The sequence below is a fragment of the Urocitellus parryii genome, chromosome 5, assembly GCF_045843805.1.
Source record: "Urocitellus parryii isolate mUroPar1 chromosome 5, mUroPar1.hap1, whole genome shotgun sequence".
In the NCBI taxonomy this organism is placed as follows: domain Eukaryota; kingdom Metazoa; phylum Chordata; class Mammalia; order Rodentia; family Sciuridae; genus Urocitellus; species Urocitellus parryii.
In genome coordinates, this window is record NC_135535.1 from 77,002,761 (window position 1) to 77,020,922 (window position 18,162).

General features: G+C 34.1%; 1 protein-coding gene across 1 annotated transcript in view; it reads left to right on the plus strand.

Moving 5' to 3' along the window:
- Syt10 (synaptotagmin 10) overlaps nt 1-18,162 on the plus strand; it is a 52,513-nt gene that overhangs the window by 31,054 nt on the left and 3,297 nt on the right. Inside the window, exons 4-5 of the mRNA XM_026393966.2 lie at nt 13,391-13,511; nt 16,304-16,475. Of these exons, the coding sequence (XP_026249751.2) occupies nt 13,391-13,511; nt 16,304-16,475 (293 nt within the window). The remainder of the gene's footprint in view (nt 1-13,390; nt 13,512-16,303; nt 16,476-18,162) is intronic.

Below are 18,162 nucleotides of genomic sequence, written 5' to 3' on the forward strand. Positions count from 1 at the left end.
TGTTTATACTGTCATCATCATCGTCGTCATCACCATTATCATCATCATCATAACTTGGGTACCTAACATAATACAGATAAAATTAGGTATTGTATAAATATCTAATTAGCCCTTTATAAATTACCAAAATTAGCAGGCTTTTCTCTTATAAAATATTTATATGTAACTTACCCACAGCACCCAATTTCCTCATGTTTAATATTGATTTCATTATTTAATGTGATTTTGTTCATCAGATCAAAACTGAAATGTACTATGATGTTATTCAGTTTGATCAAACACAATTCATTACTTCAGAAGCCTTCATGGAATTCATATGATTACAGCAGTTGAAATACAGAATGATCAAGAAGTGGTCACACTATAATACTACTTTTTCATTATGAAATGCTTTTTCCAGTGATAAAGTAATAATAATTTTGTAACTGAAAATTTTGAAAACAGTCAAAATACATAGCATAAAATTAAGACAATAAACAATACTACCAATTATATAAATATTTTGGTATACTTCTTTCCAATTTTTGCTATGTGTACATTAACATAATTAAATCATACTGTTAAGGTTTTTCAGCATAATTATCTTTCATATTGAATCTGTTTTAATGCATGTTTTAAATATATAATCCATTTTATTATTGTTAGATGTTTAATTTAGGCATAAATTTTTTATACTAAAATTATAGTTTTTCATGTCTGTTTTTTTTTATTTGACTTTGTCTATGATAGGATTCTAGAAGTGGAATTAAAGAACTGGTTTTTTAGGTTAGATTGCTAAATAGTTTTTGGTTTATTAGTTTTAAAATGAGATCATTTGACTTCTTTCCAGGTAATCTATGTATTTTTAAATTTTTACCAAAATAATAACCTTAAAATATTGCAGTTTTGAATAGAGAGGGATTACTAAGAAAAAGAAAGAATAATTTTCCAATTAAAAATAGTTCCCTTTGGACCAGGGTTGTAGCTCAGTGGTAAGCACTTACCTGGCATGTGTGAGACACTGGATTTGATCCTTAGCACCACATAAAAATAAATAAAATTTTAAAATAGTTCCTTTTGGGGGCTGTGTTGTGGTTCAGTGGAGAGCACTTGCTTAGCATGTGTGAAGCACTGGGTTCAATTCTCAGCACCACATAAAAAATACATAAATAAAAAAAGGTATTGTGTCCATCTACAACTAAAACAAAATTTTTTTTTTAAATAGTCCCCTTTTGTGTTTTGTCCTCTGATCAGTATTTTGATAATTGCAGTCAGTATTTGGGTTGGTTGTGCTATTATTATGAATTATGTAGATAAAGTAATTTAAAAGTTTATCCTGCCCATTTAATACTGTATTACATCATGTTAGTTTTTATTTCATGGTCTCCATTGTAATATTGATTAGGAAACAAAGAAGGAATTTTGAAACTGGATCATATTTCAAAGGCACTCTGGAGTTCTTTTGATTTCACATTAGTTTTTCACTTTATTGCTTCAAATCCTACAGGGAAAATATAGTGAGCAGTGCTTTTTACAGCTTTTAAAAACATGACAGCTTCTAGAATTCTACAGATGCAGATTGTAATTAGTTGTTAAGTTATTTCTTTGACTTTTTAGTCTTATTATTCCTTTGATTATTTTAACAAATAAGTTCTGAGTGCCTACTCTGTTTTGGCATGCTGTAAGTGTTAAAGATGCAACAACACATTTCTGTATAAACAAGTTTTTGAGGCATGTTCTTTTCATACAGTCAGGTTCAGAGATAGGTAATCAGCAAATAAAGTCTAAAATTATTGTAATTTTCTAGGAGATTGGTAGTAAATCTTAAATTTTTTTTAAATCTTCAGCTTCTGTATCACAGATTGGTTCTCAGATGGAGGTGTTTATTTTGAGTAAGAAAATAATTTGTGTGTAAAAAATTAATTTTCATGTAGGGATCATCATACTATATATCACAAATATAGCAAGCCAATTACTTCTATATCAACATGGAAATATCCCTAACAAAAGGAACTATCACAAGGAAAAGCAGTGTATATCAAATACCACTATTTCTGTGACCAGAAAGTAAACTACATATTCAGTTACACGTACAAAAAACATATCTATGTAAAGACACCCATTAATTAAATAATAAACTGGCAAATGTGGTAAAACTGGATGAAGGAATATAGAAATGGAATGACTTGCAACTTACTGCCTTATGCATTTTTCTTTTAATTTTTTAACCATATTGTTTAAAATGTTTAATTAGCTCTTGAAAAATTTGATCACTATAGAGACTAATGTATTTTGAATACTTAAATGTAGTTTTCCTATCCACACTCAAGAAGCCATTGAAAATATAAGAAAATGAGGAAAAGATTTCTCTTTTTTCAACAGAATCAACTTCACTTTGCATATTTATTTATTTATTTATTTACTCAGCTATGCAGTAAGCATTTTTTCACAACATTTTTCTGGATACTTAAAAATTCTCACAAGAAAGTAAGGTTCATGTGCACACCACATTGACCTAGTTTACAGGTATAAAATGTTTGAACCCATTATTTTCTAACTTAGCATCTGACAAGTATTATTTGTAAAAGTAGGCCTTGACATGACAATATAAGAAATTGTGCTTATTGCACCAACCATTCAGAGTACTAAATGTTCTGCTGAGTATTGAAGTAATGTATTTCATTACACGTTACTAAAGTTTTTAAAAATGTTTTGAATTTTTTTTCTCATGGGTGCAATATATTTTTAATTCTACCCCCCAATTATACTGGATCTATTACAGGATCAGAATAATATCTCCTCATATATTAAAACGTATATGAGTGTGTGTGTGTTTGTGTGTGTGTTTGCATATGTATAGGTTTTTTTGCATTTCATCATTAATTAGAAAAAGTTATAATTATGGAATAGTGTGTTACCTAATAACATTTTAGAATGTGGCAAAATTCCAATCCCATTATAAGGAAAAGGTGTTGTAGATGTCAGGGTAGCAGAGAATGGACATTTTGGTCGGGGCTGTCTGCATCTCCTGAGATGTAGCAGGCAGTACTGTAGCCACAGGTCTGCAGGTCCCTAGGTCGGGACAGCTGGCCCACCCCACATCTGTTCCTCTTTTAGCAGACCTAATTTGTTCTTTGTGTTATTTCTGAAGTAAACCTAACCCTAGAGTGCTATGGATTACACATGTGTTTATGGAATAACAATTAATTGATTATAGATTGACTCAAATGACACAAGTTTTGTGCACCTGTCTTTAAAGTCTTTGAGTCATCTTGTAAGAACTGACAGGAAGCATCTCTGTTGAAGTATAAAAATGAATTAAATTTAAGCTAAGCCTCAAATTATAAGATCTATCATAGATGATCAAAAACATATAAGAGATCTCAAAGCATGATTCTTCCTGGTCTAACACCTGCCCAATTCAGGCACACTTGAAAAGAATTCTGAATCACGAATATTTAATAGTTCATAAATCACCACTGTTTGTTACATTAGTTTTTACATTAGATCACATTATGTACATTTATAGAAAAAGGTTTCATTGTCTGTTGGGATTATTCTGACCATCCTTGAATTTCATGGGAAAGGTTGCAGGTAAATTGGCTATAAAACAGCCCAATGCTTCTGTTAGTTTTTATTAGCAGTTTAAACAGAGGTTTTCTGTTAAATTATAGAGTTCTGTTTCACAAAACAAATATTCAAAGTTAATGCAAATATGAAATTTCAATTTGTACCACTAGTGTTAAACTCAATTCAACATGGATGCCACACTTTTTAGACAAACAGAATTATTGCATTAACTTCCCTGCCTCTACCTATAGTTATAGGAAGGTAGTCACAGGGATAATGGGGAAGCTACATGGCAATTATAATCTTCACAAGTAAAACGATATAGAAATTAAATCTGGAAATGATGTAGGTGCAATGAATTTAAGGAAAATAATCATCTTGCTTTTTAAAACAATCTCAAATATTATCACCAAAATACGTTTGTAGCCATTCCTTAAGCAACTACATTGGCTACCCATTTCTGAATGATACCCTTTCATGATGAGTCAGAGTCAGAGAGAGAAAATTCCAGGTAAGCTCATCTAGCTCCTTATAGGCCATGGAAGGAGTTTCAGGATTTACTTACTCTAAGTAACATATAAGACCATTGTTGGGTTTTGTTCAGAGAGGAGCCATAGTCTCATTTAGTCTCATCAATAAGATCTCGGACTACTACTATGTGGAGAATAAACTTTGAGAGGCATATATGGAAGCATATAAATCAATTTGAGATAGATACTAGAATAATGAAACCAAGTTTATTCAGTCCACGTGTCCAGTAACAGCAATACTTAAGGGATTCCTTTAGTTAGGAATGGTTTTGTAAATTATTTAAATAATTTTACAAAAATGCTTGGAGAGCTGTATATGGTTTATTGAATGATTTACTATGCCCCTATCTATAAATGATGATTAAAATTTAAGTGAGTCTCTAATTCCTTTCACCAAGAAGCTTATGAAATCTCTCAACCCGTATATGCTGAAAAGAGTTCTTACTAAATGTGTATCTTTTTATTTTCTAAATAACTCTTGTCCCAGTATCTGTGGTGGGCTATTCCCTCTTTGCTTCATTACACAAGTAGTGAGACCAGATTTGCTAAATCAAGGAAAAGTTGTTTCAAGGTCCCAGTTCTACCTCTCTAACCTGAATGCTTCGTGGCTGCTGGTAGCTAACGTCCATGTCTGTGTTGGGTAAGAGCTAAACAGTCTTGGCAGAGTTATTTCCCACTTGGATGAGAAACTGAAAATGAGTTTCCACTGAGCAGAAACATGGGCACTCTTAAATAGCATCCCTGGCAACTATAGTTCTGCGTTGTTATCATTAATCATGCAATACCCAGTAGGCTTTGTGACTACCCCACCCTGAACACTGCCAACTTCTCAGCCCTGCTTTTGCCCTGACTTAGGCTAAAGACTTCATTTGAATTTGTGCCACAGCCAAGCAAAATGCTTAAGTTTATGCACTTATTTCCCCATAGTAACTATTTTACTATGTTTCCTGTAAAATATTGTCAACCATAAATATGCATGATATTTATATTTATGTAAAATTTTTAAAGTTATAAAAGGAAAAATCTAATGATTACATGTTTCATACAAAATGCATTCCTTCCTTCATGCAGAAGTCAAGGAGGTCCTGCTAAGGAATACCTGGTGAACATTTTCTCTGATTTACAGAGGAAATAGCAAAAAAGATTCAATAATGAAAATATGTAAAAGTCTAACCAGGTTTTGTAGAATAGGCCTCCTTTTCCCATATTTTCCCCACATTAATTGAATATAATAAAACCTAGTTTAATTAAAATCACTTGGAGAAAGAGGAAAGGCAGGGAGGAAATGCTTTTGAAAATTGTGGTTGTTTGAAAGAAAAGGGGGACAGTGGGATAGAGACTGGAGAAGGGTGATAATGTTAATTACACTTCCTAATTGACAGCTTCCTCCTCCTTCTCATTTGCCATCTAGTGTCACTAGACTACTTGTGCTGGCTAGTTAAGGGGGAATGGCCGGATGTACAAAGAAAAAAAAAAAAGCAATTTGCAGACATTAGGGATATATTTGATTCACTATAGAATTACAGCCAACATAATCCCAAACAACAAACTCTCTAGAAAGAGCAATAAAGAAGTAAGAATCAATAAGACTAGTAGATTTAGCATTCTCTAACTGTAGCTCCACGAACCATACATGTATCTTTAAATGGTTCAAAATTGCTGGTAATTTATTATATTCTCCAGGCCTTGGTATGAGGACTTGGCTGCAATGGCTACAGGGGTTTTACTCACAAAAACAACATTTGTAAGGAATATCTTTGCTTACATGGTCTCTGGCTACTGAGTAGTGTTCACCCCTTCAAGCAGTAGATTCCTTTCCTGTAACTGCAGTCATGACCTGGCTTAATGCTTTTATGATTTATTAACTCATTTATTGGTTCAGTAAGCTCTTTTTTTCAATTTTTTAATTTGTTTTAATTAGTTATACATGACAGTAGAATGAATTTATGCACTTTGATATATCATGTATAGATGGGATATAATTTTCTCAGTAAGCTCTTTATTAAGCACTAATCTTTTGCTAATCATTTACCCCAGAAAAATTATAAATGAATTAAAAAAGACATTTTATTTCATCATCTATTATGTATAATGCTAGAGAACTAGACCTGTAACATACATTGTTTTTGGATATTATCCCTTTTAAATCTGACTATGATTCCTTCAGGTGATTTTTATTAACAATGAAAATGGAACTCATCCTGACTACAGAGAAAATCAGAGGTGATATGGTTAAGTGTTCTGAGAAGGGGACATTTAGAATAAGAATGCTGTTTCCATTCAGAGTATAATCTGGTATTGCCAGAGCTAGTGCTTCCTGTTAGACTTTGTGATCATCATCAGACACTTCACCTCACCTAGAAGCCTGTATGGATACTGCTATCTCTGCTTTTAATTTCCTTCATCTTTCCTAGTTCTTCAAGGGTGAGGTTATTTGTCCATCACCTCTGAGACCTAGATCCTCATGAGAAAAATCAAATACCTTTCATCACTATTCCTGTAATTAGACCCAAGTAAAAAGCACTTTCAACACTGGATCAAAAAACACACAAACAAAAACAGAGATATCATTTAAAATTATATAGACCTGTTTTCACTCCAGCTTGTCCCCTAATTAATTGTGTTATGTTCTGAGAGGTTAAGTAATTTGTTCAAAATTACCATCCATAAGACCTGTGAGGAGATAAAGTGTGGGGTCATCAGTGTTCCCAGATGACTAGAATGCTTGACACTTTGATGCTCTCTATAAACATGAGCTTGCTAATGAGTGATTGTTTATAGATTGAAAAGACATTTGAAAACAGCTGGCATGCAAAATTTGGAGATTGTGAAAATGTAATAAGAAATTTATAAGATGAAGTTTAAAAAATTGAGGACTTAATTCTTAGGGGCCACACATGTCATACCAAGGAATTGGGATTTTATATTTTAAGACCTGTGCATCCAACATATACATATCAGTGAATCCCACTGAGATTTTTACCTGAGCCCAGAACAATATAAATGACATTGCACATTCATTAACCTGGTGGCCTTTCTTCATGAATCCTCAACTAGACCAACCCTGACATTCACTACCTTGAGGATTAGTTCTTCCTCATCTAATGCATTTTCTGGATATTGAAATGACAGTGGTTTTTGTGACTGCTTGTTCTTCACCTTGAAATGAAGCTCTCAGCACCAGTTAATTTTCTGTCATGTTGTCTATGAGTCTCTGCAGCCCTACAGCAAACACACCTGAAAGGGCCTGTTCAGACAATCTTGGACATGCTGGAAATAATTTACTTAGTCCTCATTTTTTACCAGTCCTTATTACAGTAACAAAATATCAGAACTAGAATTGAAATAAATCTCACTGAACAACCTCATCTTAAACCAAAAATACTGAAGTCAAGTGAGGTTAAACAGATGACTCAACGTTAAATTCTATGATTTTCTAAGGTGAATGAGATGTGTGGGTAAGTGAGAAATAAAGCATTTATGCTAGTTTTAGTCTGGTATGAATCTACATTTTGCTCTAGCTTCATTTTATGAGCAGGTGGATGAAAGAATAGTAATGATGAAGAAGCTCATCTGATCTAGTAACATCTCACTTTTAGCAGTGTCAAGAAAACCATACGGTTTTCTTACCCTCAAGGAAATGCAGAAGGCAGGCTGCATTTAGGGTGCTAAGTGGATGTGATGACTGTGGTCACCATAGCAACCAATTGTTTAAAGTTTTTTTCAACAAGTCTTCATGATTCTTACTTCTCAATATATCCCTGAATTCAACCTTTCCTCGGCCAACACCTCCTACACCTCTTTCACTTTATTAGACTCTCTCCTGTCTTTTTTCATCCTGATGTAACCTTCTCAAGATAAATAAATTATTTTCAAATATTATTTTTATTATCCTCATTATTATTTTTGAATGTCTATTTATACCAGGCTCTTTACTTACCTAATACCTACCTCTCAAGATAATGTTATTATCCTCATTTTACTTGCAATTTAACTTAAATTCAGGGAGGTCAGGAACTAGTACATAGAAGATTAATGACTTTAGCTCCATCATTTTCTTACCTAGGAACCTGTGCTCTTTCCACTCTGCCAAGCTCCTACTCCTTAATGTTACCTGTTGCCTACAGAAGCCATGAAACATGTCACCAACTTCACAGTTTTCAAGATACTGCCCATTCTTATTTTCTGAATATTTTTCACAGGATTCTCATGCAACATTATTCCTCTTACCCTCTGTGAAATCCCATCTCTTTCATTCTTTAATTCACAATGCAATTATTATCTCCCTCCAGGAAAGCTTCCCTTGGTTATTGCCAAGACTTTAATTGGCTTCCTCTCCATCCCTTCAGTTTCTACAGCTTGACTTTACTATTAGTTCTGTTAGTCCTGAAATAGGATGGGCAGTGCAGACATTTGCATACCAATTTACATTTTCAGTGATATTTAGTTATATTTTGGAGAAAGAGTACATAGGAGAGCTGGGGGTATAGCTCAGTTGATAGAGTGCTTGCCTTGCATGCACAAGACCCTGGGTTCAATCCCCAGCACCACACACACACACACACACACACACAAATAGTCCATGGGAAAAACATATCCCTGACTGACTGTGAGGTTGACTAAAGTCAATCATCAGAAAATAACCTTTATCTACTCAGCTCCATGTTGGTAGAGCTGGGATGAAGAAACCAAGTGTGTGTACAGCGCAGCCCAGCCTCCACTTAGCCTTTCTCTAGAAGCCCCTCGCCAAACATGCACTCAGAAGATTGTCATTGTAAATGATCAACCAAATAAGTGCCCATAAGGATGGGTTACAGATCTTCTTACCTGAAAGAAATTTTATGGAACTATATACATTTAAATAGCAGGTTAGATGCAAGAGTTTTTCAAAGGCTAACCTGGTAAACTCCTGATTATATAATATTGAAGAAAATAAGATGATCATATTTCATTGCAAAACCACTGCCAACACATTCACGTACATTAATATGTATTCCATGCATCATAATCTCTCACCAAAGACATTTTACTAATGAATGATTTAAAGTAATATCAGCACAATTAAAAAAAACTTCAAATAATGGTATAATGGGCACACCCCACATCATTTTTGCAAAAAAAAAAAAAAAAAAAAAAAAACCTTTGGCATAAAATCTGCCACAAATGCCCAGTGTGGTGGTACATGCCTGTAATCCCAGTGGCTTGGGAGGCTGAGACAGGATGATCATGAGTTCAAAGCCAGCCTAAGCAACAGTGAGGAGCTAAGTAACTCAGTGAGACCCTGTCTCTAAATAAAAAAATACAAAATAGATCTGGGGATGTGGCTGAGTCGCTGAGTGCCTCTAAATTCAATCCCTGGTACCCACCCACCCCTCAAAAATATCTGCCACAATTATGTAATGAAATACAGGTATACATAAATAAAATCTTTAGAAGCTCAAAGCCTTTATCATTTTAAGCTGAAATTTCTACTTCAAACATTTTTTAAAATGTGGATAAAAATAACTCAGAAAATAGTGTACTCTTCTCTACCTATTTAACATACAGGATATATTGTCTTAATGACTCAAAGCCATCATTTTAGTATTAATTTCTGTTCAAGTTTGTAATAAAATGTTGAGTTTAAGTTTACTAAGGTTTTATTAGCATCAGTTCCTCTTAATACAAGATAATTCCAGATAATTATTTTTATTTATATATATATATATATTTTATTTATACCTATTTATTTTATTTGTGTGTTTATATATATGTATTTGTAAATAGCTATTATTTATTGTTTCTATTTATTTCTTCCTCTCCATATTTCATGCCTGAGTGTTGACTGTATACTTATGGCTGCAGATTAATATAGCAAGTAAACATTCTTTTTTAGAGTTTTGTCTAAAATAACAATAAATGGATGATTAAAAAATTATGTAGTCTCCTTACATTAAAAAACCCTTAGTGTATAATTTTCTAATATTTATGATGTATGTTCAGAGGCCTTTTGCCTTATTTCTGGGTTCTTTATTGGGCAGCAAGGAGTTCAGATTGCTGTGACTGAGTGTAGGTTTAGAAACCACAGTATTGGGGACCAACTGAGAAGAGGCAACAAGCAAAGCTCCCTGCTCCCTATAGCTGGACTGTCAATTCAGGGACTGCACAGAGGTATGTCCTGAGAATGTGTGCACCCTGCAGTTGGGAGCACAACAGCTACAGTCTCAAATTCTGACTTACATCTGTTACAGGATCATTTTTTAAGGTCATATAGCCCTTAACTTCATTAATTTCATTCTCTCACAATTATCTCTTAAATCGCTTCCATTTTTTAAAAGTTTAAGAATATTGGTATTTACCTTAGAGTGTATTCTGCCCTTTTCAGTACATAGGCAATTGTTCATTCACATTCATGCTTCCTGAAGAAAAATTTAGTCTAATGAAGAATTAAATTTTTGTGCAGTTATTATGCATGCATACCATGTATCAGTTTTTACCATCTAGTTCATTCCAGTTTTCTGAAAACTCTTTTGAGTACATAGAGTTTGAATATTTAAGTGAATTCTTACTGCTGCATTAGGTATAAGGGCAATTCAGAGCCCTTTTAGATGCCCTTTAATCACGGCTTCTGCTTTCTGTTTATTGGTGTTAATTTTTCTATCAGTATCTGTTAATAACAGATGGTCAATATTGTGTTGCACTTGAATGTATAGAAAGGATCTTTGAGAATTGGAACATGGTAAAAATTCTTTGTTCTAGCCAATGAGCATGCAATATATCTAAAGAAGTATAAAAATTACTTTCCTAGATTTTTTAATGTGCAAAACTGTATCAGTCAGATATGTGACTGTTATATGTCAATCCCTTTAGATGACTCTCTTTGTATACTTTTCCCCCTGTTTTTGTGTGTTGCATTTCCTCTTGTATTCCAAGCATTTCATATCAGTGATCATGACTCTTTTTTCTTAGCTTCTCTCTCATCACCTACACCATGATTCTTGGTAGAACTTGGTATCATGCTGTGCATCCACAGAGGCATTCCTTAATTTGATCAGATAGCAACAACATATTCCTGTGCTTTTTGATAGTAATAAAGGAGAAATGCCCAATGAGGGAAGAGGGTCACCTGTCAGGCAGGAAGCTTCAACCCTTAGACTGAGCCTAAGGAGAAGAAACATTAGATAAAATAGGAATCTGAATAATTAGCTCTCTTCCTTCTCAACAGAGACCTTCCAGGCAGAATAATACTTTGTTCATCTTGATATCCACAGCAGCTGCCACTGTACTTGACAAATAATGCTCAATTATTTTCAGGTGGCAAAAAGAATGAGCCTCCTTAATAGGAGGCTATGCTCCTCCTGTTCCCCCAAACCTTCTTCTGTGGGACCTTGTTCACTATCTTTGATCTGTAGCAATCCAGAGGAGTCCCAGGTAGATATCTGTACCTCTATTTTAAAATACTTATTTTTACTATTTTTCTTGAAAGATAATAAATGCTTCCACTTTTTTTTTCATGTACCAGTACCTGCTGAGCACCTGTTATATGCTAGCAATACAGAAGAACAAAATAATATCCAGGGATACCATATGCCAGACGCTGTGTAGAAATGCCTGTGTGTTATTTACATTATCTCACTGAATGCTTAAAAACCCTGTGACGTGGGTGCTAGCCTCAATTTGAAAGTAGCATTTCAGAGATTCAAAGCTTTATTAAATTCCTTAGGATCTCATAGTTAAGAAAGAAAATTGGGATCAAACCCAAATTTTAACTACAGATGAAGTTGTGCTCTTAATTACTAGGCTCTATTTCTAGACCACAAATAAAGAAACCGAAAGTATGTAAGTTAGAACCTGAGCTGTAAGAGTAAGTCTGACAAATGTTAGACCTACCTCAGAGTGTCTCACCAGCAGAGATTTGAATGAATCCTGTACATAACTCTTCACAAGGAATCTGCAATTGTTCACCATCCACATTCATTTTCTTTTGTCCACCATCAATACAGTAAAGACAGCACAACAATCTGCATCAGACTACTATGGACAATTCTGCCTTATTTTCCAACTAATTAATTTCTTTGTTCCTTCAAAGAATGGGTACTGAGAACCAGCTCTGCCTTTGAATAAGGTGTAGAAAATAAGACAGCCAGGAATCCTGCTGTCCTGGATGCTATGTATAGAAGTCAGGGAAGCAAAAAATGAACTTTAAAGATGATTCCAGTCAGTGATAACATTATGAAAACATGTGAAGGATCTGAGAGTGGTATGGGAATGGGATGGCAAGGGATGCTGCCTTAGAATGGATAAAAGGGGATGCCTCACAGAAGAGGGGCTGTTGGAGCTTGGTGAAAAGTCATCCAGATAAATACACAAGGGAAACAAAGGACTTGTCAAAGAAACAAGAAAATTCAAATGCACAAAAGCAGTAAGAAACTTCATTCAGTTGAGTAACAGAAAAAAAGTTTGTGTCTGTACCAGAGCTGGTGGGGGCAGAGGGAGCCAAGAAAGGAAGATGTAGAGAAAGGTAGTGTCCAGATGACATGGGTCTTTTGTGTTAGACTTTGTAGGGTATTGTCCAAACAGTCAGAGATATGAGTGGCAGGGATGCTTTTAACAAAGTGAAGCAGGAGTTTCCCAGGCACAGCAGGACTCAATCACCCCACTATGTGTCAGTAAGGAGTCTGAATTTTATTCTGGTACAGTAATGAGCTCTTGATAGTCTGAAGCAGAAGAGTGGACATAATTTGAGTTGCATTTCATATACTATCACTTTGATATGAACCTCTGGAATGGAAGATCAATCTCAGATGCTAGTAAAGTAATCCTAGTGGTTTTAATGGTTGTGATACAGCTGAAAAGAAAGTCACTGATTTATGACATAGTTTATAAATAACATAGACAAGACCCACCCATGGGTTGGACGTAGGATTGAGGGAAAGAGCAGATTAACAGTGACTAATGGATTTTTGGCTCCAGCTTCCACGTAAATTGTGATGACACTTGTTGACTACGGAAAGACCAATAGAGGGTCCAGTTTGGGAATCTGAGGGGGAATGGACAGAATCATCAGTCTGGTTTTAACTGTGTTAAGTTTGAGATTCTTGTTTTAAGTGCAAGTGGAAAATCACTTTTTTTCTTACTCCATTCCAAACTGCTTTCTTACAATGTTAATCTATATATCTCAATAAAACGTATTTAAAACAACAGTCCAATATTCAATTAGACCCATAGCCCTACATAATGGGTTAAGGCAATTTTCATTTGTCATTTTCCATTTCATTTTGTTTTCCTTATTTGGTGTTTGAAGTTGCTAACATTGCTGATTGCCTTCCTAGGAAAGCATAGACCTGGGTGAAATCATGTTTTCCCTTTGTTACTTGCCCACCGCTGGTCGTATGACATTGACCGTGATCAAGTGCAGAAATCTGAAGGCAATGGATATCACCGGCTCATCAGGTATGTACACAGTTGACCAGAGGCCAAAGCACATTCCCAAATTAAATTTGCCATGTATCTAAAATTATATATGGCTATTGAATTATTTATAATGGGGTACAATGAAAGTATAAAATTACAAATTAAAATATTCTAAAACATCTCTTTTATATACAGTATCATTATGAACTTTTAGAAGTTATTTTCAAGTAGAATGACTTTGAACTTGAGTTCTTGTTTTCATTTCTTTCCCTCCTGATTTTGTCCCATCTTAAAAATACATAACTTTTAATCTACTTCCCCAGTTTCAACTAGAATACCATATGCAGACATATTTGATTGAACTTATTGCCCTCACCTGCTCTTCAGAGGAACAACCACATTCCAAGACCATCATTTGCATTTGCATTCTTGCAACTTTTCCAATCAAAAATTTGGGCATCTGTAGGGACTGCAAGAAACAATAAGATAAATTAATGCTGTCTGAATTTTGTAAAGAAGTTCTTGAAAAAGATTCTCTTGTGCTGACTTTAATAAACAGGCAAAGCCACATAATGCACTTTTATCCTTCACTTAATTCACTGAAGCTCTCAGGGGATAATTTCTAACATAATATGTGAAAATCGGCACAGATTTGTGGAAGAAAAACAATAAAGGATGAATGGGGATGTCAGTAAACATTTGATGAATTAAATAGAAATAAGAAATCATAGTGGAAATATAACAAAGGATGATATTAGAGAGGAGGTTCTATAACTTTGTCGTTCTTCAGAACAAAAACAAGCTAAATTCACATTACCCAAAGTATAACATAACTCCAAGTTCTCGTGTGGGAAAAGCTCCAGGATCTACAAGGCACAAAAATAAATATGGAATTATGCTCACTTATGTGCAAGGATGGAGAATTTAGAACATAAATTCATACTGCCAATATTTGCATAAAAATAAGGGACTGGTACATCAACAACAATGGGTGAAAAGGGATGGGGACAGATGGGATTGTGATATTGCATGTCTCTCGCTAACATCTTGATTTTTGAACATGAATTATCTATTCATTTTCTTTTTAATTTGCAAAACATAGCATGTAGATAAAGGCAGAATAGAAAATATATTCCACATTTATTTGGGGGAAAAATTCTTGGGTCAATAAATGTAGAAGAACTTGTTTTGAACAACCAATAAAAAAAAATTCAAAAAAAATGTAGAAGAACTTAAGATAAACAGTGTACTCTGCAAATTATTGTTTACTCTTTTTACCATGTATCAAAAGAGATAAAATTTTGAGACAAACAACATTAAAGTTGTAATTAAGTGCAAGATTACTTTTTTTATTTATATGAAGCTTTTCTTTGGAGGAGCCTATACTTGGAGAGCACCACCTCATTAATCCTCACAACAGGCTTGTGAATCAACTATGGAGCCAGTAAATTATCCTTGTCAGAAGAGAAGAAATGCAGGCAAAGGCACAGTGGGGATAAAACTATGCAAAGGATAAACTATGCCTCTTTCCCATTATTCATAGGCCTGAGGACTCATCCTGTATCACAGAAGTAAATTTCTTTCTTGGAACATGCTTCCTATTATTTGAGAAAAAATCAAAATAGATGGGAAACAGACATTAACACTTCCCTGTTACCTGTTACATACATTATTGCCAGCAGCAAAATAACTTTTTTGTTCCTTGAGGAAAATGCTTTTGAGATATTTCAATATATTTTTCTAGAGTTTAAAAAGCACATCCTGCTCAGTAAATTAATATTTCCAACATCATTTTGTCTTATTCTAAGGAAATAATATTTATTCCTCTAGAGATAGAGAAATAGAGATGATGGAACTATCACTGCACAGTAGCCAAAAAGAGAGAGCGAGCAGCTGTGATTGTTTTACCTGTCCAGCATGCTCACCCTAACACCAGTACTGCTCTCAAAGCCATGAGACTTCTTAGAAATGCTGTAAAATGTGTAATTTTCTATAATCACATAACATTTTTTAAAAAAACTTAAGATGGTAAGGGTAAGAGAATAGGGATGAAGTTATCTGTGGAAAAACTAGTCCACAATTTTTTGTTCCATTAGGCCCATAACAATATAGTAACCTAAAATTTTCTCTTTCAAATAAACGCCACATAAACAATGTCCTATCAGAGCCTTCCTGTGACCACCTTAGAATAAATAGTGCTTTTTATTATATACCATGATGTAGCTACTAAATCTCCTTAGTGATCATTTCTTCAGTCCAAATTCATCAAGCAACAACACTATGATTAAAATGACTCTTCTAATTTTACTACCTTAACTAGCCATTGATCAAAATTCTAAGTATAATTTAGTTTTTCCTTTCTAATTTCTACTTATTGTAATTTCATATACTTGTCCAGATACAGTGCTGCTAGTCTTTCACAGGTCTTAGTTTTTTTTATTCTAAATCATTCTGAGGTAAAGAAATCTAAATACCCTTATTCTTATTTGTTTGGTTTACATCCTATAAATCACTTCTAAAAACATGTGCCCTAAAAGAGCAGTAGTCAAAAGACACATTAGAATTCTGAACTAGCTCTTGATAAACTACTGTGTTTTCTCTCCTGTATTAAAAATAATGAGGTCAAATTAGTTCTTTTTAGTTTATTCATTATAAATTGCTTACCTTTAAAATAAGAAATCTTAGATAATCTATTGAATCTATTCAATCTATTTGAACTTTAAACTAGTAAAAGGCTTGACAAACCACTTATTTAGTAAAAAGGAATTATAGTTCTATTTATATTTGATATGAATACTTTCATTTTATTAAAATTACCTTCCTACTCCTAGATCCATATGTCAAAGTATCACTGATGTGTGAGGGTCGAAGACTGAAAAAGAGAAAAACAACTACAAAGAAAAACACTCTAAACCCTGTGTACAATGAGGCTATTATTTTTGACATCCCTCCGGAGAACGTGGACCAGGTCAGCCTCTCCATTGCAGTCATGGATTATGATAGGTACGTGAACCCTCCACTCGATACAGAATAGCCACAACCAGTGCAATACTGGTCTAATTCAGTTTTTCAGGTTATTTTCTGCTACAACAGTGTTAATTTAAGTTTGAAAAGGTATAATTATTCATTTGAAATTCCTTGTTTCTTATGTTATAGTTGTCGGGGGTTTTCGCCTGTAAAGAACTCATCCTTAAGGTTCACCTAAGGCTAGAGAGAGAACGGGTCTAGATATAGTATGTATGGAACACTTTATAGACAGCACTACTTCAAAGTCGTTCTACAGTAATAACAGAGTCCACTCAATAGCTTGTATTACTAATGGGGCTAGAATGTGAGTACCATGATGCTCAGTGGAGCTGGATCTTAACTAGCTGTGTGAAAGGGTTCATTACGTCATCCCAGTGGGATTTAGTTTGCCCATTTGTGGAACTTCGGCATGAACCACGAACCATGGAAAGTGAATACTGGTCATTGGGAAACAGGTTCCCTATGTTCACATCTATCTAAAAACATTACTTCATTGACAGCTCCCCCAGCTCACACACATAGAGTCATCTCTTTCACAAAATAAACTGTATCAGGACAGTTTTGAAGGTTCTTCCTGCTGCAGCTCCAGCCTTCGCCCTTCCACTCTTCCCTTAGTCTGAGATGGCCCTCATAGAGTGTACCTTGTTCCAAACACGCTTCATAGCCCAGCTCATGGAAGTCTTTCTCAACCGACAAAACTTCTTCCTCTGAACTCTCGTTCCACTAAAGGCTCATTTCTCTCATTTGACCCTTCCTGCATACATCTTTGGGTTGTTTTGCTTTTTATAAGATTTTTGGAAAGGAATGCTGTACGATTTAAACTACAAAACTTTCAGCATGTAAATACATTTATTTATAAGCCTTGATACATTTATTTTTAAGGATGACATAGTGGTACAGAACATATAAAAAACACACAAAAAGAATGTCCTTTTTATAGTATTATGAAAATGATGGTAAACAGGACCCTAAAAATACCTCAAATATAATTAGGTAAATTAATGTGCCATCCTCTGGCTCAGAGCTACAAAAAAAAAAAAAGCACTAAAAATAGTATTATTTGTACCATCTATTTGAATCTGCATCAAAGGAAAAAAAACTGTGCTAACTTAGAAATTAAAACTAGTTCAAATTTCAAATTCTAAAATGTAAATGTTTTCCTCAGCAGCCCATTTTGTTTTATCAATTACCTCCATTGACTTCTCACAGCAATGAGTGCAAGTAGATACACTTGAACGTTTGTAACCCACAACTTTAAGAAAATGATCCTTATAATATACAAACAGGAAAATAAAAAATTATTTCTGAAAGATACTTGTTTGGGAAACTTCATATTAAGGGAGATCAACATGAAGCAAATCATACTAAATATACAGATCTACATTAGTAACAGGCAGAGAATAATGCAATATTCTAAAGCACCTGAAAAGTCTCTTCAGAGATATATGTAAAAATAACCCTATGGAATACCTTTTAAATCACATTGTTCTCAAGAAGAAACTTACCACATGTATTCTTGAATCAAATGCCCAGATTCAGCTCCTGCTTCTGCCTCCTACAAAGTGTGTAAGCTCACACCAGCTCCCAACCTTCTGGACATTTAGTTTATCTATAAAATAGAATAATAATTTTATCTGTAAAATATAATAAAAAATGTTATTTG